General features: G+C 43.6%; 1 protein-coding gene across 4 annotated transcripts in view; it reads left to right on the top strand.

The window, feature by feature from the left end:
- Positions 1–24,474, top strand: part of LOC132207820 (utrophin-like) — a 78,223-nt gene that overhangs the window by 47,714 nt on the left and 6,035 nt on the right. For all 4 annotated transcript variants that reach the window (XR_009443872.1, XM_059643675.1, XM_059643674.1 and 1 more), the window contains one exon: positions 2,614–2,882. Coding sequence is in view for 3 of the 4 variants with exons in the window: in XM_059643675.1 (XP_059499658.1) it covers positions 2,614–2,882 (269 nt within the window). In the remaining variant the exon portion in view is untranslated. The remainder of the gene's footprint in view (positions 1–2,613; positions 2,883–24,474) is intronic.

Below are 24,474 nucleotides of genomic sequence, written 5' to 3'. Positions count from 1 at the left end.
TCCAATATTGTCACTTCATCTTTCAGTTCTGTTTCTAATCAAAGTTTGAGATCAACAGCTTTCATTTTACTATCTGGAAGTCAATGAGTGCAGATTTTGTTTGTAAACCAGCGTTCTGTATGTAAAACTGCCTTGTTTAATTAGATTAGTTAGTTGAGATTCATTTTAGTGAAATGAATCCTAACTAAGCTTCATCTCTTCCTCATTCTGAACACATGCTATGTCACGCAATGGCTATTCAATTTTGCATTGGTGCCGGTTCAAACCATGTGTATTCCAACTACGCATTGATACAGATGAAATAGTACCATTTCCTTGTTCGTACCATTCTCACCATACAGTGTTTCAGCATTTCATTACGTTTCTGTGTACAGTTCTGAACCAGTCCCCTTGCCCCTGAGCTTGCCAAATGTCTCAATGTTGTCATGACATTGTCAAAGAATTCATTCCTTGGAAGATTCAGAGATAAATTAACGTAAATTAGTATGTGTTAATGCCTCTGCTGTAATCGGGCGAAACACTCAGGCCATTGTCTTAATTTTTCTCTCTTGTATTTTTTTGAAATGTTGACCATGCCATTTGCTCCACTTACTGGGATTGGACTTGTTACAGAAGTGCTGAACGTCAACTTGCCAAATACAATTGGCTAAAAAGTCTGAGGCCAGTCAGTCTCTTGAAACACTTTTGCTGTGCAATCAACATTCCAACATTAATTGACAATGAAAAATTGCATACGTGCTCCAGAAGATTCGATTTGAAACAGAGATTTGTGAATATGAATGGAGCTATATATGTCTCCATCTCGGGCACCAACCTCAAGTCCACCTGGACTATCTCCAACACCTCCCTCACCTTCCTGGACCCCTCTATCTCCATCTCAGGCAACCACCTAGAAACCGATATGCATTTCAAGCCCACCGACTCCCACAGCGACCTAGAATACACCTCCTCCCACCCACCTCCTGCTAAAATTCTATCCCCTATTCCCAATTCCTTTGCCTTCGCCGCATCTGCTCCCAGGATGAGGCATTCCATTCCCGTACACCTCAGATGTCCTCGTTTTTCAAGGAGCGCAACTCCTCCCCACCCCCCCAACCCCCCGCAGTGGTGAAGAACGCCCTTGACCGTGTCTCCCTCATTTCCTGCAACTCATCCCTCACACCCTGCCCCTGCAATAACCACCAAAAGAGAACCCCCTCATCCTCACATACCACCCTACCAACCTCTGGAGACAACGCATCATCCTCCAACACTTCCACCATCTGCAATCTGACCTCACCACCAAAGACATTTTTCCTCCGACCCTTGTCTACTTTCCGGAGAGACCACTCTCTCCGTGACTCCCTTGTCCGCTCCACACTCCCTTCCAACCCCACCACACCCGGCATTTTCCCTGCAACCACAGGAAGTGCAACACGTACCCCCATACCTCCTCCCTCACCCCCATCCAGGCCCCAAGAAGACTTTCCACATCAAGCAGATGTTCAACTGCACATCTACCAATGTGGTATACTGCATCTGCTGGACCCGTTGTGGCCTCCTCAACATCGTGGAAACCAAGGAGAGACTTAGGTGTTCTGCAAAGCAGTCCCTATGCTCGGTTCACAATAAACAACTGCGCCTCCCAGTCGCGAACAATTTCAACTTCCCCTCCTATTCCTTAGACGACATGTCCATCCTGGGCTTCCTGCAGTGCCACAACAATGCCACCTGAAGGTTGCAGGAACAGCAACTCATATTCTGCTCGGGAACCCTGCAGCCCAAAGGTATCAATGTGGATTTCACAAGCTTCAAAATCTCCCCTCCCCCTACTGCATCCCAGAACCAGCCCAACTCGTCCCCGCCTCCCTCACCTGTTCTTCCTCTCACTTATCCCTTCCTCCCACCTCAAGCCACACCCCCATTTCCTACCGACCAACCTCACCTCTTGACCTGTCCATCCTCCCCGGACTGACCTATCCCCTCCCTACCTCCCCAACCTACACTCACCTCTACTAGCTCAATCCCACCTCTTTAACTTGTCTGTCTCCTCTCCAACTATCTTCTCCTCTATCCATCTTCGATCTGCCTCCCCATCTCTCCCTATTTATTTCAGAGGCCTCTCCCCCTCACCCTCCCCCTTTTCTGATGAAGAGTCTAGGCCCAACATGTAAGCTTTTGTGCTCCTAAGATGCTGCTTGGCCTGCTGTGTTCATTCAGCTGCTCACTTTGTTATCCCTTTATCTCTTAACAAGCTCATTAAGTGAGTTCTTGAGTTAACTATGCAGGGTAGACTTAGAGTTTATCATTCTAACTTGCCAGCCCTGAAAGATGAAAGTTGGTTTATGTTGGATGCTTGTTTCATAGCTACGAAAGATATCCTGAACGGATTTTTCATGTCTTTTGTTGAGAACTTTACCCATTTAGTCACTCTAATCCTTTTCCTTTTTTAAAGTTTCCTTGGTAGTCATAAATTTTTAATGAATAAAATCTTTAGTCTTATACTAGATATTCCCAATTTCAGGAGAAAGTCCAGAGAGACGTTTTAAAGGAAAGGGTTTTCGAAAGAAAACTGAAGTTCCATTGATCAAAGTCATGAATAGTTGATAAATTATTTGCACTTCATATTTCCAGAACCTACCCTGGAAGAGAGAGCCCAGAGAATTGCCAAAGCTGTCCGCAAACAGTCAATAGAAGTGAAGGAAAATTGGGAGCAATTGAAAACCCGTGCGAGCAACTGGCAGAAACAGGTGGAAAAGGCGTTGGAGAAACTTCAACAACTGCAGAAAGCTCTGGATGATCTTGAGGCTCATGTGATAACAGCTGAGGGGGTCCACACTGATCAGCAACCTGTGGGTGACCTGCTTATTGACTCATTGCAGGGTCACATTGATAAAACCACAGTAAGTGCAATTACATTACACTTCACTTATGAACAGATGTAACCACAATGTTGTATGGAGACGATCAGTAATATGAGTACTTCAGTGATATTGATTGAATGGTTGTTAACTTAATTTGCAAATTAAAACTTAGTTGAGCATGCCTTCTGATGATATCACATCGTTAATATTAGTATAGTTGAGGATTCTATTAGTCAGTGACATCAGCTGAGTTATCTACTTGTTGCCATGTTATCGTGATTAAAGGAAAAGTCTTACCACGCCATTTGGCGACTCCTTAGAGAGAGACAACTGGTTATGATTTAACCAGAAGATTACCATGCCTCAGGCAAGTAGAGGGTTTGAGGCGAAGATCATTTGTGGTAAGCTCACTGGTGTGGCAATTGAGCCCTCTCTTGCAGGGCATCACTCTGCATCACAAACCAACCGTTCAGTCAACTGAATTTGAATAGAGTTTAGGATTGGAGAGCAATCCATGCATTTGTATTTTTTTTAATGAATGTTTCTCACTGGCAAACCTTTTAAAAGCCAGCTCAGCCATACAGGCTAGATCAGTTCTTGATCTCAGCTGAATTTTTTGATCTCGGGTGAGTCAGCGTTAGGAGTTCAGTGATTGGAATGAATTCACATGAAGTTAGCGAGAGGGATACTACACGTGAATAGATCAATGTTTTGAAAAGAGGTTGAGATATGAGCAAAAGTTTAACTGATGTGGAAGACCAGCCAAAATCATCATCAACGGTGGAGCAGGCTTGACCGGCCACGCAACATTGAGCTGCCGCTATTTGACTTGTTCTGTGAAGAGGAAGGAAAATGGTCCAAGTGTCAAAAATGCTGAAGACCTCATCATTCTACAACCTCAAAATTTGATTGTGTTCAGTATATTGTCACTACTGGTACCCCTAAATCCTGGTCTATCATCTCAGCAACTCTACTCTGCCCAAAAGCTGGTTACTTGTGACATTTTTGAAGGATCTTCCCAAGTCTGAAAATCATTTTTGTGTTTGTAGAATCAGAGTTGGCGTGTGGAAGGAGGTCTTCTGGCATATCATAGCTCTTTGAAATAACTCCCCAATTTGTCCCCCTCTGCTGTGCAATGACTTCAACCACTTATATAATCTCTTTAATGGATGGAAACTTTTGAAGGCATCCAGAATGAGTATTAACGATCCCAGAATACAACTGAGCCTTATTAAGTTCTTAGTTCTGATGATCAAGAGCTTGATCAAAGAGGATTGTTTTAAAAAGTGCCTTAAAACAGGAAAGGTACAGAGGCTAAGAGGTGGAGGAAGTCTCTTGTTGGGTTTGAAGCCTACAAAATTAAATGTTTGGCAACCAAACATATCCTGAAGTATGGTCGGACTGGTGGAGATTATCCAAATAGCGATAGGCCATTTAAAATCAAGAGTGGGCAAGAGCACATAATTAGACGAGTGCAGATACCCTGAAGTATGGTCGGACTGGTGGAGATTATCCAAATAGTGATAGGCATAGCCAAGGAACAATTTGGAAACAAAAATGAGAATTTAATAAAATTACTGTTGATACTATCAGTTAGGTAGAAAGCACAGAGAATAGGATTTGGTTCAAGATGAGTCTCAGGCAGTGGAGTTTTGACGACCTCAAGTGTTCAATGGGCAAATGTGGGACTCTAGCAGGGAATGCATTGGAATTGTCAGGTCCGGAAGTGAAGTAGTTTCAGTTGAAGGTTTCACTGCTAATGAGCCAAGACAAGAGACAGCTTTAGGGATTGCATGAATGTGTGGTCGGACGTTCATCGTGGGATAAACAAGATGCCAAGGTTGTGCTGAGACAAGCGTAACATTACATTGTTGCCAAGGAGGAGTAATGCACTCAGTAGGTAGTGAATAGAGATTGGTGTGGGGACCACAAACAGTGGTCTTCCCAGTTTTAAATTGTTGTCTCTACAGAGTTCCGCAACTTTATGTTCTGTTCAAAAGGCTTCACTGACAAGGAAACAGAAGTTAGCCATTTGTTTACTTGTCAATATATCTTGATTTTTCCACCATGTTCTCCAATTATTTCCAAAACCTGTGCAGTGTATTAAGTGAACCATTCAAACCTTAAAAGGAAATGTTAAAGTTGTGGAATATAAAGTTAAATTTATTTGATTGAAAATTGAAATAAATTACATGAGGGTTTGACCAAGACTGAAAGGAATTAGATGGGACACCAGATGAATAAAACAAGCAGTAGTAAGGTGGTATTAGCTGGATGTTCCTGAAGAAAGAGAACGCAGCCAACCTTTCTTCCATAAGGGGGATTAATTGTGTGGTGTCAGACACAGTTGATTAAATCATTCCTTCTGCCTTTACTGCCTGACTGTACTCTGGTTGTAATATTTACTTTTTTAAAGGCTCAAGGTTAGACATACTTGTCATTTTATAAATTTTAAGAAGTTGGCTTATTGTCAAGTCACGGTAGGATTGAAAACACATTCTATAAGTGTTTGAAGTCAGAAGTCACATGACACCAGCTTATAGTCCAACAGGTTCATTTGAAATCACACAAGCTTTTGGAGTGCAGCCCCTTCATCAGGTGCAGTTAGTGAGGTGACCACAGAGAGACACAGCTTATAAGCAGAGAGATCAAAAGATCATAGAATTGGCGTGAGTGGAGTGTCAGATAATAACTCTATACAGGTGACCAAGCGTGTCAGAGGCAAGCAAAGTGTTTATAAAGTCAATGTCAGTGCTGTGCTGTCATGATAATCAGGCAGCGCAACAGGAATGTACAAAAGGTGACATCTCAGGTCAGACTCTGACTTGTAGTTTCGAGGCTTGTGTTCAGAATCTGTCTTAGAGTTTTAACCTTTATTTCAAAAGCAAGAATTTATAAGATGCCACACTGACTGACCGTAACTACAAGTTGTGTGCTTCTTCAACAAAATATCTGCAAATAAACAGACATCCTGGATGAAGACTTATTATCTGACACTCCACTCACACCAGTTGTCTGCTGTTTTGATCTGTCTGCTTATGAATTGTGTGTCTGTGTGTTTTCCTCTCTGACCGTACCTGATGAAGGGACTGCACTCCAAAAGCTTGTGTGATTTCAAATAAACCTGTCAGATTATAACCTGATGCCATGTGACTTCTGACTTTGTCTATCCTAGTCCAACACCAGCACCTCCACATTATAAATGTTTGGAACCAAGTCAGTGCAACAGGTATACGTTGAACATTTGACTTCGGAAGGATGCCTAGTGCTGAAAAATTCATTAATAACAAAGGATTTCTCCATTATGCCATCTATCGTAACATGCTGCGTCTCACAGTCATAATGAAAGGATGCCCACTTTAATTCAGCAGCGCCAAGAACAGTTATGGACATTTTTAGCATGGGAGGAGGCCATTCAACCACTTTATCTGTACCAGCTCTCTCCCAGAGCAACAAAATTAATCCTTTTCTTGAACTCGTTCCACATATTTCACAGGATTGAAATAGAGAGGTGCATAGTTAAGAGATTTTAACATCAAGTGAGCAGTTCTCGCACTACACCTTGTCACTAAAAATTGAAAACGTGACTTACAAAGAGTGAGTCTTTATTTTGTTCTGTTGTGATGATGAAGAAGATGCAAGTCCAAGTGCTGGAACTGGCCTCTTGAACTTAGAAATTTTTAAATGTGTATAAAATGAATTCCGTGTGCATCTACGAAAAGCAGTTTTATGGAAGGAAAAGGGACCAAAGAAGATTTGGTGTATTGTACTTTATCCTATTATACTCCAACCTGTGAAAACAGAACTCTACTTTCCTGTGCCTCCCAAATCCCGAGTCTGTCCCTGCCCCCATTGACCATGAGGACACGGCCGGAGACCCCAACCGATGATGTCACATTCGCCTCCGCCGGCCACACCACTTCCGGGACCGCAGCTGCTGCCGCCCACCCCGATCCTCCAACCGCCGACGGAACCCCGCCAACGGCCGACGCCGACGGAACCCCGCCCACGGCCGACGACCTCATCGCTCCGCCCACAACCTTCGCAGCCAGCAACCCCAGTGAAGACAGTCACATTGAACCCTGCCGCATGTTCACCATCCCCCCCAGACCTCCCACTAACTGAGGACGAACGGTTAGTCCTTAGTAAGAGGTCTCCTTTGTCCCTCTACAACCACACATCAACGAATACCAGTCACGATTGGACATAGAACAGTTTATCCGCCGCCTTCGCCTCCACGCCTACTTCTTCAACCGGGAACCTAACCCTCCCTCCACTAACCCCTTCACCCGCTCCCAACACAAGTCCTCCTCCTGGACACCACCCCCAGGCCTCCTACCTTCCCTAGACCTCTTCATCTCTAACTGCCGTCGAGACATTAAACCGCCTCAATCTCTCCACCCCTCTCACCCACTCCAACCTCTCCCCCGCAGAACGGCCGGCTCTCCGCTCCAACCCCAACCTCACCATCAAACCCGCAGACAAGGGTGGCACAGTGGTAGTATGGTGCACTGACCTCTACATCGCCGAGGCCAAACGCCAACTCTCCGACATCACCTCCTACCGCCCCCTCGATCATGACCCCACACCCGAGCACCAAACCATCATCTCCACACCATTCATGACCTCATCACCTCAGGGGACCTCCAACCCACAGCCTCCCACCTCATTGTTCTCAACCCCGCACGGCCCGTTTCTATCTCCCTCCCAAAATCCACAAACCTGCCTGCCCTGGTCGACCCATTGCCTCAGCCTGCTCCTGCCCCACTGAACTCATCTCCACCTATCTGGACTCCATTTTCTCCCCTTTGGTCCAGGAACTCCCTACCTACGTCCGTGACACCACCCACGCCCTCCACCTCCTCCAGGACGTCCAATTCCCTGGCCCCCAACACCACAGTTAATCAATGTGGTAGGGTTTCAAAACTAACGGACTTACCTAGGGCCGAATGTTGTGGATGTGAAAATAAGTAGACTTTGTGACATCAGGCCTATGTGGCCAGAATTTAAACTCTGGGTCAAAATAACAAAGGGTGCAACGAAAACTGGTAGCTAGCAAGCAGACCTCCTTTCAAGGACCAAAGATAATGGCTTCGTTCTGTTCAAGATTTAATAGATGGAAACTATCCGGTTATGTGGAGACAGTGGAAGAAATGAATGAGGGGGTGGATAGATCTGGGCATTGCCACCATGTATGTGGAAAGTGCAGTGCTTTCACATGATATTGCTCTGGGGCAGTGTTCAGATGAGAAAAGGAGTGGGATTTTACTGATTTGGCCAGACCTAAGTGATTCACACCCACAGCCATGCTGTCAAAGATTTGTGGAAGCCAGCAAAACTGAACTTGACTGTTTGCAGTAAATGTACAGCATTTCAGATGTCACTTGATCCTGCAGATTGACTCCCTAGAATCTGCTTGTCAAATGATTTATATGGCTAAAAGGTTCAAGTATGATTTTGTGCTGTGGAACTCATCTCGAACCGAAACTCGCCAGTTTTTATATCAAGATCTGGAGAAAGTATTAGTTTTTTGAAGATGTTCTGATACAGAGAGAGACTAATAGTTTCCTGAGAAATCGTGGGGCATTGGCCAGGAAGTTAAACAAACAGTGGGGAATAAAACAAACTTGACCTGAGTCCTATGTTAAGTATATAATGGATTTGTTCCACAGTGAGGATATCAAAAGATATTCTAATTTTTAAGATGAGACACTCAGGATAATTTGGGTAGGTTGCACTTCTTGAAGGGACCGGAAAGGTACAGAATTATCCATTAGATGTGAAAAATTTGAAATGAAGACAAAACCTTTTGAGGCTGGGGTGGGGAAGAAATGAAGGTCCAATTTTGCTCATTCAACCTCTCCCATTGACCAAATGCATTTGTAGTGTCTGTAAGGTTGGTGACGGCACTTAAATGAAGAAAAATCAACATGGACATGCTGTACATAACCATAAACAATCAATCTCTTGGCAAGGATAATGTGACAGGGCATTTGAAAAGCCAGGTTATTGTAATTTGAATTAAGAGATCAGGCTGTAGAACTTGAGATCAATCTCAGAATAAAATGTAACAACAGCGATAGATGAGGAACCTCTTCACTCACAGAGAGGTGAACTTTGTAATTCTGTACTCCAGAAAATGTGGAGCCTCAGCCAAGAAGTATGCTCAGGACGGGGATTGACATGCTGGGGTAGTCAGTGAAGCACTATTAATGTCACAGGATGAGTAATCCGGAGGCCTGGGACAATGCTGTAGAGTATAGGCTTAAGTTCCACTGTAACAGCTGATGGAATTTGAATTCAGTTCAATATAATTTTGGGGGTAGGTGGGAATGTGGAGCCGAGATTGCAGTCAAGTCAGCCACGACCTTCTTAAATGGTGAAGCAGGCTTGATGGGGCCAGTTATCCAACACATGCTCAAATTGATATAATCATAAACAAAGCTGGTCTCAGTGATGGTTACACTGTCACTGTTACACTATTCACCGTTATAAAAACTTGACTCATTCACTGATGTTCTTTAAGAAAGGAGCTCTGCCATTCTTATTTGATCTCACCTCCATATGACTCCAGATCCACAATAATGTGGTTGACACTTAACTGCACTCTGAAATAGTCAAACAATTTGGAGGAACTAGGGATGGGCAGCAAATACTGTCCTTGCTACTCCTGCTCCTTGTTGCTATGACCCTATATGCTCTAACATATTAACCAATTTCCTCTTTGAATCCATTTGAGGAGCAGTGTATATTTTGTATCGCTCGGTGATTCTCCAAGTATCTGATGGATTTTGCATAGTTCCTTCTACCTTCTAAATGTGAGCTCCTTCCAGTGTTTAACCTTTAAGGTAGGCAATCGTTCTCGAACCTTTTTGATTGAATGCCTTCATATTAATAGCAATCACTAACCTATCTATTATTAATTGCATATTCACAAGACCAAGGGCTACATGTAAAGAAGTGTTCTAATCATCTTTTTAAAAAGCTACTTCCTGACGGTTATCATGGAGATGAGATTAGATTCCCTACAGTATGGAAACAGGCACTTCAGCCCATCCCCCTATCACCGACACACACCCCTGAACACTCTGGGCAATTTAGCATGGCCACTCCCCCTAGTCAGCACATCTTTGGACTGTGGGAGGAAACCGGAGCACCCGGAGGAAACCCACGCAGACACGGGGAGAATGTGCAAACTCCACACAGAGAGTTACCTGAGGCTGGAATCGAACCCAGGTACTTGGTGCTGTGAGGCTGCAGTGCTAACCACTGAGCCACTGTGCTGCCCCGATGTGTGTATTTGCTTCTAACTGTGATATCTGTCAGTCCCTGGACTGGTGTTTGATAAGGGCACTCATAATGTATATCCACTTTATGCAAATGCTCTTCTATTGTTCGCCTGATAAATCAAGAAAAGGGCTGGATCCTTTTGTATATTTTTAACATCACATATTCATGATTTACATATAGTTGAGCGTTTCAAATTGCAGTAATTAAACATTCATGACAGATAAAAGCATTCCAGAATTGTTCCGACTTGATGATAAATAGTGAATATCTGTTCTTGACTGCAGCTTTCCAGCCTATCAGTGCAGAGAGGCATTGCTTAGCAAGGTTGGATGAGGAATATTACTGTTCCAATTAGTTACATTTAATTTATCACCATTGAAGCTCGCGTTAGTTAGTGTGCTTTTTTCCAATATATTTAATCTCAAGTTATGACAGATGATTTGATTTGTAGATCTCAAATTACCTCTCTACTGTAGAACCCAGTTTTGAAACAATTGATATAAGGCACTTATTGTACTGTCACTGATGCTGTCATTATACTACCAGAGTATGGCTGTAATGCTGAATTACTTTAGCCTGCCTTCATGAAGCAGTGCAATCTTTCCGAGATAAGGATGAGGGGAAGGTGCATATAAAAGACTGATTGATTTATAAAATTGAGATTCATGGAATATATAGGTCACTATCAAATTTGGTTAAAAAAGATGGCTGAAGGACAGAAGCAGCAAGTTATGGTAAATAGATGAGAAGATCGCTATTAGCAGTTTGCCAAGTATGAGGACACTGATTTTTGGAGATAGATGCACGATTTGAATTTGGGAATATGGCATACAGAAGGCCCTTCAGCCAATCAAGTCTGCGCTAATCCCACTTTGCAGCACTTGGAGAATAACCTTTAATTTCAAGTGCTCATCCCAGTACCTTGTTAAAAGTTGTGAGCTCTCTTGTCTCAACTACCCTTCTGGGTAGTGCATTCCAGATTACCACCACCCTCTGGGTAAAAATATTTTTCCTCAAATCCCCTCTACATCTCCTGCCCTTCACCTCATAATTGTGTCTCCTTGTTATTGACCCTTCAACTAAGGATACGGCTGCTTCCTAACCTTGCCCCTCCTAATCTTCTGCACCTCAGTCACGTCCCTCCTCAGCCTTCTCTGCTCTCAAGAGAACAATCTGACCTTATCCAGCTAGTCTCCGTAGCTAAAGTGCTCCGCCCCAGGCAATATCCTAGTGAATAATCTCTGCACCCCCTCCAATTCAATCACATCCTTCCAACAGTGTGGTGATGAGAACTGCATACAGTATTCCAACTTTGGCTTAACTAAAGTTCTGTACAATTCCAACGGAACCTTCCAGCTGAAACCATCTGTGCCATGACTGATAACGGCAAGTTCTCAGTACGCATTCTTAATCATCCTGTTAACCTGTCCTGCCACCTTCAAGGTTCTGTGTACAAGCACCCCATGATCCGTCTGTGTCCCCTAAGCCTCCTAGTGTCTTGCCATTCATTGAGTACCTCCTTGTCTTGTGACTTCTTCCGATGTGCATTACCTGATATGTTTCAGGATTAAATTCTGTCTGCCACTGATCTGCTCATCTGACCAACCCATCTATATCTCATTATGTTGTATATATCACGAACAGTGAGGGACCCAATATGGAACGTTGCAGTACGCCATTTGACACAAGCTTCCAGTCGCACAAACAGCCTTCTACCTCTGTGCTCTGTCTCTTACCACTGTGCCATTTTAGAACTACCTTGCCGTAATAGCCAGTGGTGCCAGATGTGTTTACCTTTAATATCAGTCTCACATGTGGGACCTTGTCAAAGGCGTTTTTGAAATCCATACAAACTGCATCAGCTGCAATATAAGCATAGAGCGCAGAAGCAGAAATAGGCCATTCAGCCCTTTGAATCTGCTCTGCGATTCAAAGAGACCATGGCAGAACAGTTAGAACATAGAACATAGAACATAGAACAGCACAGAACAGGCCCTTCAGCCCACAATGTTGTGCCGATGTTGGAGTTAATTCTCCAGTCTACTTTCCTGCCTTTTCCCAATATCCGCTGTCTATCTCAACCTTAAATTTACTTAATGACCAGCCTCAATAGTCTTTTGTGGCAAAGAATTCCACAGATTTACAACCCTCAGAGGGAAGAAATTCCTCCCAATCTCTATCTTAAATGTGTGACCCCTTATTCTGAGATTATGCCCTCTGGTCCTAGACTCTCCCACAAGGGAAAACAAACTCTCTGCATCTACCCTGTCAAAAATCTTATAAGCTTCAATAAGGTGGCATCTCATTCTTCTATATTACAACAAGAACAGATTCAATCTTCTTAACCTCCTAGAACTTATTTGAACTTCCTCCACATCCTTAGATATTTCTCCCAAAACTGTTCTCAGTGTTACAGCTGTGATCTGACAATTGCCTCGTACAATTTTAACAAAACCTTTTATATTCCATTCCATTTGCCTTCTTCGTTACCCAATGAACTTGGATGCTTGCTTTTTGTGATTCGTAGACGAGAATATTTAAATCCCTCTGTTCCGTAGCTTTCTGCAGTCATTCTCCATTAAATAATAACCAGCTTTTCTATTCTTCCTGCCAAAATACATTAGCTCAGATTTCCCTGCATTATATTCCATCTGCGAAGTTTTTGCCCATTTGCTTAGCCTGTCAATATCTCTCTGCAGACTTTTTGATTAATCCTTACTAGTTGCCTTCCCACATGGTTTTGTGTCATCAGCTACAGTATATTCTCTTTCCTCATTCAAGGCATTAATGTATTTCATAAATAATTGTGTCCCCAGCACTAATCTGTGCGGCGCTCCGCTAGCTGCAGGTTGCCAGTCTGAAAATGCCTCCCTTGTCCCAATTCTGTCTTCTATGAGTGAGCCAGTCCTCTGTTCATGATAATATACAACAGCAACATCATGGACTATTACCTTATTAAGTAGCCTAATGTGTTATAGCTCATCAAAACCCTTGTGAAAATCTGGGCACCTACATACCTCGCAAAATTGTATCAAAATTGTGAAGTGTGACCTCACTTTGATGAAGCCATGCTGATCAAACCTTGCATTTCCAAGTGGAGATGAATTCTCTCCTCCAGAATTTCCCCAGTTGTTTCCCTCCCACTGATATGAGATTCATTGGTCTGTAATTCCTGGTGTATCTCTCTCTCTCCTTGAAAAATGGTACCACATTAATTGTCCTCTACCAATTCCCCTGTAGCCAGAGAAGAATTCAAAGTTTGGGTCAGAGCCCCTGTGATTTCCTGTCATCTCTTATTGTGGCATATGGTACAACCCCTTCAAACCTAGAGAATTATCTACTTTTAGGCCTAGCAAAGCCTCACTCCCTGTGTCAGTCTGCTCAAGTACCTCAGTCCCTGTCCCCAAGTTCTCTACCTCCATCTTCCTCCTCTTGAATGTAGACTAAAGTGAAACACTCTACCAGTGTCCTTCTGTACGGTATAAAGTTTTCCCCCGGACCCTAATGGGCCCCATTCTTTCTCTGGTTATCTTCTTCCCCTAAATGTACTTGTGAAATATCTTGGGATCTGTCAAATTTTATCTTCATGTTTTTTCATGCGCCTGTTTCCTCCTAACTGCTTCAAGTTCCCTCTGAGCTTTCTATACTCCACTAAGGCCTCCATCATTTGCTCCCTTTGTACCTACTAAAAGCCTCTTTTTTTTTTGTTCTTAACCAATTCTGAATATTCCTACACATCCAGGGTTCTTTGTCTTGTTATTTCCAAATTTCATCCCAAAGGAAACATGTTGGGCCTGTGCTTTCCCCATTTTCTTCCCAATCACACGTTCACTTTCTACTGTAGAATTTGCCAGACGAAGCTGAACCTGGTCTACTTTGGTCAGATCCTGCTTTATTTTAATAACATCTGCCTTCCTCCGATCCAAAATTTTTTTTTTGCAATCTACCATTTTCCTTTTCATGACAGTGGTTGCTATCACTATATTCTCTCCACTACCACCTTAAACACCTTGGCAACTTTGTTCTCAAGAATTAGATCTGGGTCTGGACTGTCCCTTGATGGACCTTCCATATGTTGACACAATAAACTCTGCTGAACACGTATTTAGAAATCCAACTCCTCTTTACACTGTGCACTTTACACTCGATAACAAGGTGGACATTATTTTAAAAAGAAAGGTTTAGAGGGGATTAGAGGAAAACCTTTTTCATCCAGAGGGGTCTGAAATGCACTCTCTGGGATTATAGTTGAGACGGGAAATCTCAGAATCTTTAAAAAGCACTTGACGTGTCATTACGTTCAAGGCTATGACCTAGTGTGTTGACAGTGGGTCTAGTGTATATAATAGTATGTTCTTGATAGCGCAGACTCAGTGGGTTGAAGGGCCTCATATATTGTATGATTCACTGATTATGACTATCCCAAACAATGTTGAGGAAGTTGAAATCCCCTGGTATAGTTACCATCTTATTATTGCACACCTCAACATGAGCAATACAGCGTGAAGTTCCAAAATTTACCACGATTGCCAAGCTTGCAGGAGCCCAAACAATGAGGATGATTCCGATCAGCTGCAATAGGCCAACAGAATGGGAAATGACATGGCAGTTAGAGTTCAATACAGCAAAACGTGAGGGGATCTGGGATACAGTGTGGTTTAGTCAGCAGTGGCCCTCCTTCTGAGTCAGAAATGTCGGTGTGATTCTCAGTCCGAGACAGAAGGACCCAGTATTCAGTGCAGGAAAGCAAACTTGTGTGGTAATGAATCCTCAGCCTGGATCGACGGCTTAGGTTAGTGGCAGATATATCTACAAGATGAAAAGATGATAATTGCAAAGAGTGGTGATCTTTGCTCACTGTTCTGAGTTCGGGTCACTAGACCCGAAACGTTAACTCTATTTTTCCCTTCACGGATGCTGCCAGACCCACTGGGATTTTCCAGCAACTTTTCGCTTGTTGTTGTCGTTGATCAACTTGCATTGTGTTACCCCGTATAAAATGGGAAATGTCCAAGGAAAAAGAAAACGATGCATGAGGTGAAGCAGTTTAACTAAAGGGATAGTGGCAAACAATAAATACTCGAAAGACATTGTTCCAAAGAGTGTGTGAGATCTGAAAAACCCAGGAATGTAGGGGTCATAAAGCCATAAAATGAAGGAATGGAAGTAGGCTTTTTAGCCCATTGAATTTGCTTCACCATTCGATCAGATCATGGCTATCTCTGTTTTGAATATTCTTAGTAACCCAGCTTCAACAGGCCTCTGGAGTAAACAATTCCACAAAATCAAGCCCACAAAGGAAATAAATTCATCTTCATCCCTGTCTTAAATATGTCACGCCTTATTCTGAGATGATGCCCTTTGGCCGTAGATTCTCCTCCAAGAAGAACCAAACTTTCTGCATCGACACTAGCAGGTCCCCTAAGAATCCTGTATGTTTTAATAAGGTAACCTTTTACTGTTCTAAATTCTAAAGAGTACAAGTCCAACCTATTTGACCTCCTTAGAAAGAAGATCCTTCTGTATCTAGAATCAACTTAGTTAACCTTCTCTGGACTGCCTCCAATGTTGAGATTTCTTTCCTTTGATAAAGGGCCAAAAGTATTTGCTGTGTTTGAGATGTGGTCTGTCTAGTACTTTGTATTGTTTTAGCAATACTTCCCTCTTCTTTTATTCCATTCCTTCTAAAGGCCAACAGGAGACTTCCTTGTTAGTTGCTGAGCATGGTTGCTAACTTCTTATGATTCATGCACAAGGACCTCCAAATTCCTCCTGTACTGCAGCTTTCTGCAATCTTTTTCCATTTTAATAACATATAGCTCTTTAATTCTTCTTGCCAAAGCACATAACCTGACATTTTCCACATTATATTCCATCTGCCAAGTTTGTGGCCATTCACTTTGCACGGAAACATAAGAAATAGAATGAGAAATGGGCCATTTGGCCCTTCACGCTTGCTGTATCATTCATTATGAATATATCGAATCACCCAACACAGTCGCCTGTTCCTCCTTTAACCTTATATCCTGTGATCCACTTAGTTCCAAGTGCTAAACCCATACTCCTTTTTGAAACTGTGCAATGTTTTAGCATTGATTTCTGTGGTAGTGAATTCTGTAGGCTCATCAGTCTTTGGGTGAAGAAATATCTCCTCATCTTCGTTTAAGGGTATGAAGAATGACTGTGACTCCTTTGATCTGTACATCCCTGCCATCAAGAACATCTGCCCTCCATTTGACTTGACTGGTCCTGTAAGAATTTTAAGCTTCGATGAGAAGCCCCTTCATTCTTCTGAATGCCAGTGGTATAATCTTATCTGACGCAACCTCTCCTTATATGCCAGTCTGCCTTCCAGGAATCAGTCTGCTAAACCTTTGCTGCACTGTCCCTAGAGCAAGAGTGTGCTTCCTCAGATAAAGAGGCCAAAACTGCACGTAATATTCTTGGTATGTAATTGCAGCAAGACATCCCCACTCCTGAATGCAAATTCTCTCACTATGAAGGCCCTTCTGCTATTTGCCATCTTTACTGCTTGCTGCACCTGCATGCTTACCTTCAATGACTGAAGTACAGGTTTGCCCAGATCTTATTCTACATACCCATGTCTTAATTTGTATCCATTCAGTTTTTGCCTTTCCGTTTTTGCTCCCAAAGTGGATAATCTAACATATATCCGTGTAATACTGTATCTGTCTCACATTTGCCCAGTCATTCAGCTTGTCCCAATGACACTGAAGCATCTCTGCATCCTCCTTACAGCTCACCCTCTCATCCAGCTTTGTGTCACCTGCAGATTTGGAGATATTGCATTTGATTCCTTCGTTTGAATAGGTGGGTAGCCGGAGTCTGAGCACAGATCCTTGTGACACACCACCTGAGTCTGCCTTTGGAAAAAGACCATTTATTCCTATCCTTTGATACTTGCTGACCAGTTTTATTTCCATCTCAATATACTACGGCAATCCCATGGGCTTTAATTTAAAGCACTAATCTCTTATGTGGGATTTTGTTAAAAGCCTTCTGAAAGCCCAAAGAAACCACATCCAGTGGTTCCACCCTCATCAACTGAATGAGTTACATCCACAAAGAATCCCCTAAAAATTTTCAAGTGTGATTTCCCTCTGCCCCTTTCATAAATCCCTGCTGTCCCTGTTTGATCTTGCCACAGATCAGCTGTTAAATATTTTATAGTAAAGAGACCTGAAATTCCTCCACCCAGCGAATCCATTGTTCCTGGTATTATGGCAGGGTGTGGGAATGTCCTTAGTCACCTGAGGAGCCTGGTACAACCAGAGAAGCCGGGTTTCAAAACTTTTGAAGAAATAGTAGGAATAGTGGCAGCTGAGAGATGAGCACCAACACAGACTCACAACTGCCATTGGTGTGAAAGAGCACTTCACTCAACAGCAAATTGCTGGTATAAATTAGTCGTATGCAGAAACTGCGGCAATAAAGGGCCCATTGAATGGGTGTGTTTGAGAAAGAAATATGAACAGAGTACAGCAAAAGTACTGAAAGTGAAGAGTTGGAAAAAAATCTACATGGTACAATGACAGCATGGATAATCTGCTAGTTTCACTGGGAGGACCATGGCTGGAAAAAAAATCAAACTCAGTTGGGTTGAACTGAGTTGCTTGTCAGATTCTGAAACTGATTCATTGCAAAATTCTAAAGAAGTGTGCCATTATTTTCATCGGGATCTGGGAGACATGGGGAAGACCTCTGTCGAATTGAAAATCAAGTATGAGAGTCAAGCAAAATGTTGCAAGGCAGGATCAGTGCCTCGTGCAATCAGACTAAAGGTTGAGGCAGAATTAAACCTACTTGACAGGGCTCAGAAAGGATTTCCAATGATGTTGCCAGGGTGGAGGATTTGAGCTATGGGGAGGCTGAATAGACTACTTGGCCTGCAGTTTTGGAGGCTGAGGGGAGAACTTGGAGGTTTATAAAATCATGAGGGTCATGGATAGGATGAGTAGCCAAGGTCTTTTCCTTCAAGTAGTGGAGTCAAAAACTAGACGGCACAGCTTTAAGGTGAGGGGGGAAAGATTTAAAATGAACGTAAGGGGCAACGTTTTCCAAGCAGAGGATGGTGTGTGTAAGGAATGAGCTGCCAGAGGAAGTGGTGGAAGCATGTACAATTAGGATATTTAAAAAGCACTTGGATGGGTACATGAATAGGAAGGGTTTAGAGGATATGGGCCAAATACTGGTAAATGGGATTAGATTAATTTAGGATATTCTGTTCGCGTAGATGAGTTGGACCAAAGTGCTCTGTTTCGATGCTGTACGCCTCTATGACGCTATGACCATAATTGAGTGACACTGGTCAAGATTGGAATCCTTGAATCCAAAAATGATTGGCCCACACCTATCATTCCACTGATAGATGGAGTATACATCTGCGTTGCTTACAAGTTCGCTACTAATCCAGCACTATGTGCTGAGCAGTATGCTTTGCTTGTAATCGATGACCTACTTGTTGGACCAGCTAGAGGTCTGCTTTTCAGTAAGATTGACCTTAGTCAAGTCTATCTCCAGATGAATAGAGATCCTAAGTCACGGGAATACTTGATTATCGTGACACGTAAAGTAGTATTCAAAAACAAGAGATTTCCATTTGAAATCCATCTGTGCTTGGATTATTCTAACATGCCATGGATCAGATTTGAAGTGGATTGAAAGGAGTCCAGTGTTACCAAGACAATATTTTACTCACAGGGAGAACCTAAAAAAGAGCATCCTCACAAGTTAGATTTGAAGAAGTGAGGAAAAATGACTGTGATTTTTTAAAAAAGATTTCCATACAATACTAAGGCCATATCATTGATGCCATGGGATTATACAAGTCCCCTTCAAAAGTAAAAACTGAAGTTCACTGTGGGATGCTGTAAATCAGACACTTAGGAGAGAATGCTGAAGGATTTTAGATTACCCTTGCCAAATGAGTTGACAACAAACAGTCCTTATGTAGACATTTTCTACTTTGAGCAAGTAGGGAACACTCTGGCAACGGTAGGACAAATTAAGAGAGACAGTCAAAATAACCCACGACTACGTGAGTGGTGGGTGTGGTACTGCAAATGGAGCAACCGGAACTGAAACCACATGTCATGTGGAAGCTAGAACTATCTATACAAGGAGGAGGTCTCCTGTGGGGAATGAGGGTCATCACTCTACCACAGCTAAGGAAACGCACGTTAAAGGTCAGGATCGGGATTCCCAGAAGGTATGTTGCCTCCCTGGTGCCAGGGTCCGGGACGTCTCCGATCGGGTGTATAAGGTTCTAAAAGGGGAGGGCGAACAGCGAGAAATCGTGTTACATATTGGGATTAATGATATAGCCAGAAAAAGGATTGAGGATATAAAAAGTGATTTCAGGGAGTTAGGATGGAAGCTGCAAAGCAGGACGAACAGAGTAGTGTTCTCTGGTTTACTACCGGTGCCACGAGATAGCGAGGCGAGGAACAGGGAGCGGGCGCAGCTTAACACGTGGCTGCGCAGCTGGTGTAGGAGGAAGGGCTTCAGATATGTAGACAATTGGGATGCCTTCTGGGGAAGGTGGGACCTGTACAAGATGGACGGGTTGCATCTGAACTGGAAGGGGACCAATGTCCTGGGTGGAAGGTTTGCTCGAGTAGTTTGAGAGGGTTTAAACTAGTATGGCAGGTGGGTGGGAACCTGACCTGTATACCGGAGGTGAGAGTTGATGCAGGTGAGGCAGTAGCAAGAGGTAGACCAGCTAGTGGGAAGGATTTTCCCGGGAAGAAACCAAGGGATCAGTTAAAGTGTGTTTGCTTTAACTCAAGGAGTATCAGGAATAAAAGTGATGAACTTAGAGCATGGATCAGTACCTGGTGCTATGATGTTGTGGCCATAACAGAGACATGGGTTTCTCATGGGCAGGAACGGTTGCTGGATATTCCAGGGTTTAGAGCATTTAAAAAGAATAGGGAGGGTGGAAAAAGAGGAGGCGGTGTAGCACTACTAATCAGAGAGGGCATCACAGCTACAGAAGCTTCCATTGTCGAGGAAGATCTGCCTACCGAGTCAGTGTGGGTGGAAATTGGGAACAGCAAGGGAGTAGTCACCGCGTTAGGGGTTTACTACAGGCCCCCCAGTAGCAGCAGGGAGATTGAAGAAAGCATAGGTCGGCAGATTTTGGTAAAGTGCGGACGTAGTAGGGTTGTTGTAATGGGTGACTTTAACTTTCCCAATATTGATTGGAACCTCCTTCGAGCTTGAGATTTGAATGGTGCTGTTTTTGTAAGGTGTGTTCAGGAGGGTTTCCTAACTCAGTACGTTGACAGGCCGACGAGGGGAGAGGCCATTCTAGACTTGGTGCTCGGAAACGAGCCGGGGCAGGTCTCAGATCTTGTGGTGGGAGAGCATTTTGGTGATAGTGACCATAACTGCCTCAGATTGTACATAGCTATGGAGAAGGAGAGGATTAGACAAAATGCGAAGATATTGAATTGGGGAAGAGGAAACTATGATGCGATTAGACATGAGTTGGGAAGCATGGACTGGGAGCAATTGTTCCATGGTAAGGGCACTATAGACATGTGGAGACTGTTTAAGGAACAGTTGTTGTGAGTGATGAGTAAATATGTCCCTCTGAGACAGGCAAGAAGGGGTAAGATTAAGGAACCTTGGATGACGAGAGCTGTGGAGCTTCTCATCAAAAGGAAGAAGGTGGATGCTTTGGAGAGGGTTCAGAGGAGGTTGACCAGGATGCCGCCTGGACTGGAGGGCTTATCTTATAAAGAGAGATTGACTGAGCTCGGACTCTTTTCATTGGAGAAAAGGAGGAGGAGAGGGGACCTAACTGAGGTTTACAAGATAATGAGAGGCATAGATAGAGTTGATAGCCAGAGACTATTTCCCAGGGCAGAAATGGCTGACACGAGGGGTCATAGTTTTAAGCTGGTTGGAGGAAAGTATAGAGGGGATGTCAGAGGCGGGTTCTTTACACAGAGAGTTGTGAGAGCACGGAATGCGTTGCCAGCAGCAGTTGTGGAAGCAAGTCATTGGGTTCATTTAAGAGACTGCTGGACATGCATATGGTCACAGAAATTTGAGGGTGCTTACATGAGGATCAATGGTTGGCACAACATCGTGGGCTGAAGGGCCTGTTCTGTGCTGTACTGTTCTATGTTCTCTGTAGCTTACATAAGGTGGATGAAGCTAGGGTCAAGCTCAGTTCTAGAGGATTACAGGCAGGCGAGGAAAGAGCTCAAAAATGGTCTGAGGAGAGCCAGGAGGGGGCACGAGAAAGGCTTGGCAGAACGGATTAGGGAGAACACAAAGGCATTTTACACTTAGGTGAGGAATAAGAGAATGGTCAAAGAAAGAGTCGGGCCGATCAGGGATAGCATAGGGAACTTGTGTGTGTGGAGTCTGAGGTGGTAGGGGAAGCCCTAAATGAGTTTTTTGCTTTTGTCTTTACGAAAGAAACGAACTTTGTAGTGAATGAAACCTTTGAAGAGCAGGTGTGCATGCTGGAATGGATAGAGATAGAGGAAGCTGACGTGCTGAAAGTTTTGTCAAACTTTAAGATTGACAAGTTGCCAGGCCTGGACCAGATTTGTCCCCGGCTGCTTTGGGAAACGAGAAATGCAATTGCTTCGCCACTCGCGAAGATCTTTGCATCCTCGCTCTCCACTGGAGTCTGACCTGAGGACTGGAGAGAGGCAAATGTAATTCCTCTCTTCAAGAAAGGAAATAGGGAAATCCCCGGCAGTTACAGACCAGTAAGTCTCACGCCTGTCGTCTGCAAGGTGTTCGAAAGGATTCTGATGGATAGGATTTCTGACCATCTGGAAGAGCATGGCTTGATTAAATGCAGTCAACACGGCTTTGTGAGGGGCAGGTCATGCCTCACAAACCTTATCGAGTTCTTTGAGGATGTGACTAGAAAAGTTGATGAGGGTCGAGCTGTGGATGTCGTGCATATGGACTTCAGCAAGGCATTTGATAAGGTTCCCCATGAGGGGTCATAATTTTAAGCTGGTTGGAAGAAAGTATAGAGGGGATGTCAGAGGCGGGTTTTTTACACAGCGAGTTGTGAGAGCATGGAATGCGTTGCCAGCAGCAGTTGTGGAAGCAAGGTGATTGGAGACATTTAAGAGACTGCTGGACATGCATATGGTCACAGAAATTTGAGGGTGCTTACATGAGGATCAATGGTTGGCACAACATTGTGGGCTGAAGGGCCTGTTCTGTGCTGTACTGTTCTATGTTCTATGTTCTATGTAATGAGAAGGGAATCATTGCCAATCTAGCTGTGCAAGATTTCTTGGAGATGAGTGACCATAACATGATAGAATTTTTTAAATCAGGATGGAGAGTGAGAGAGTTGATTTTGAGACCAGGATGCTGTATCTTAATCATGAAAGCTGAAGATATGAGGCATGAAGTTAGCCTTGATAGATAGGAAAGAGTTGCTTCAAGGGATGTCAGTGGATAGGCAATGGCAAACATTTAAGGAACACGTCGGGGGACTGCAACAACTGTTTAATCCTGTCTGGCATTAAAGCAAAATGGGTAAGAGGGCCAATCCATGACTTAACAAAGGAAATTAGCGATAGAATCTGATCCAAGTAAACGGCATTTGAGGATTGGCAGCAATTTCGAATTTAGCAAAGAAGGACCAAGGGATTGATTAAGAAGGAGTAAATGCAGTCCAAATGTAAGCATACAGGGAACATAAAGACTGACACAAAGAGTTTCTATAGACACGTGAAGAGAAAGCGACTGCTAAAGACAAATGTTAGGAAGGGCGTTGACCAGTCAAGGGAAGACGGACAGGTCAAGGAGGCATGGATGAGGCTTGTAGGTAGGAGGTGGGGTGGGGGTTAGGGTGTAACTCTAACCCTAACCCAAACTCTCAGTCTAATCCCCACTCCACCTCCTACCTACCAGCGTAATCCCCGCCTCCTTGACCTGTCTGCCTTCCCTTGACTGACGAACCCCCATCTTAACTCCTCACCAACACTCACTTTTACTGGCTCCATCGCTGACTCTTTGATCTGTCTGTTTCCTCTCCACCTACCTTCTACTCTATCCATCTTCTATCCATCTCCCCTTCTCGCTTTATTTATTTCAGAATCCCCTTCCCCTCTCCCATTTCTGAAGAAGGGCCCAAACCTGAAACGCCATCTTTCCTGCTCCTCTGATACCGCTTGGCCAGCTGTGTTCATCCAGCTCCACACCTTGTTATCTCAGATTCTCCAGCATTGGCAGATCCTACCATCTCTGAAATGGTATGTTGGCCTTCATTCCGAGAGGTTTTGAGTACAGGAGCCAGAATGTGTTTTTGCAGTTGCACAGCGCCTTAGTGAAGCCGCACCTAGAATATAGTGTGTGCAGTTTTGTGCTCCCTTTCTGCAGAAGGATGCTGTTACTCTCTTAGTTTATCAGTGCACCGAATGTTTATCAGGCTGATTCGGGGGATGGCAGATCTGATGTATGATCAGAAATTGACTCGGTTAGGATTGTTTTCGCTGGAATTCAAATGAATGAGGTGGATCACACAGAGACTTATAAAATTCGAACAGGACTGGACAGGATAGATGCAGTTCCCAGTGGTGGGTGTGTCCAGAACCAGGGGTCACAGTATGATGATTCAGGATAGACGATTTAGGATGCTTGTGAGGAGGTATTTCTTGACCCAAGGAATGGTGAGCCCGTGGAAATCATTACCAAAGGAAGCAATTGATGGTAAAACATTGAACGTATTCAAGACATGGCTAGATATAACACTTGGGGTGAATGGGATCAAAGGTTATGGAGAGAAAGCAGGATTAGGCGATTGAGTTGGATGATCAGTCATGATCAGAAGGAATGGTGGAGCAGACTCGGAGAGCCAATTGGCCTCCTCCCTGCTCCTATCTTCCATGTTTACAATAGCCACTCTCTGAAATGCAAAGCTTGAGCAATTGTGCAACTTTGAGCTGGGTGCTGGGAGTTTGGTCAGTAACGAAGTTAGGTAAGGCTCGGCAGGACAGCGCTTGTTGCTGTTTCTAACATTTTCACCCTGTAGGACTTGGTCCTTGTTGTGCTTCAATGGAAGAAGTTAGCTAATTGGAGATATCTGCAAGTTGTTAAGGTTCCAATGGTTTAAAGTGATTTGGGGAAGTGTGGTATTGTTCATAAAGTACATCATGAAGATAAATAAGATAAAAGAGAAAAGAATGACGAGAGTAAGATGAGGGCCAATCAACCATAATAGTGGGAAGATGTGTGTGGAGTCAGAGGAGATAGGGGAAGCACGAAATGAATATTTTTCAACAGTATTCACTCTAGAAAACGACAATGTTGTCGAGGAGAATACTGAGAT

This window comes from Stegostoma tigrinum, unplaced genomic scaffold (assembly GCF_030684315.1).
Source record: "Stegostoma tigrinum isolate sSteTig4 unplaced genomic scaffold, sSteTig4.hap1 scaffold_167, whole genome shotgun sequence".
In the NCBI taxonomy this organism is placed as follows: Eukaryota; Metazoa; Chordata; class Chondrichthyes; order Orectolobiformes; family Stegostomatidae; genus Stegostoma; species Stegostoma tigrinum.
The sequence above is the reverse complement of the archived record's forward strand: the minus strand, read 5'-3'. Positions and strand labels throughout refer to the sequence as shown.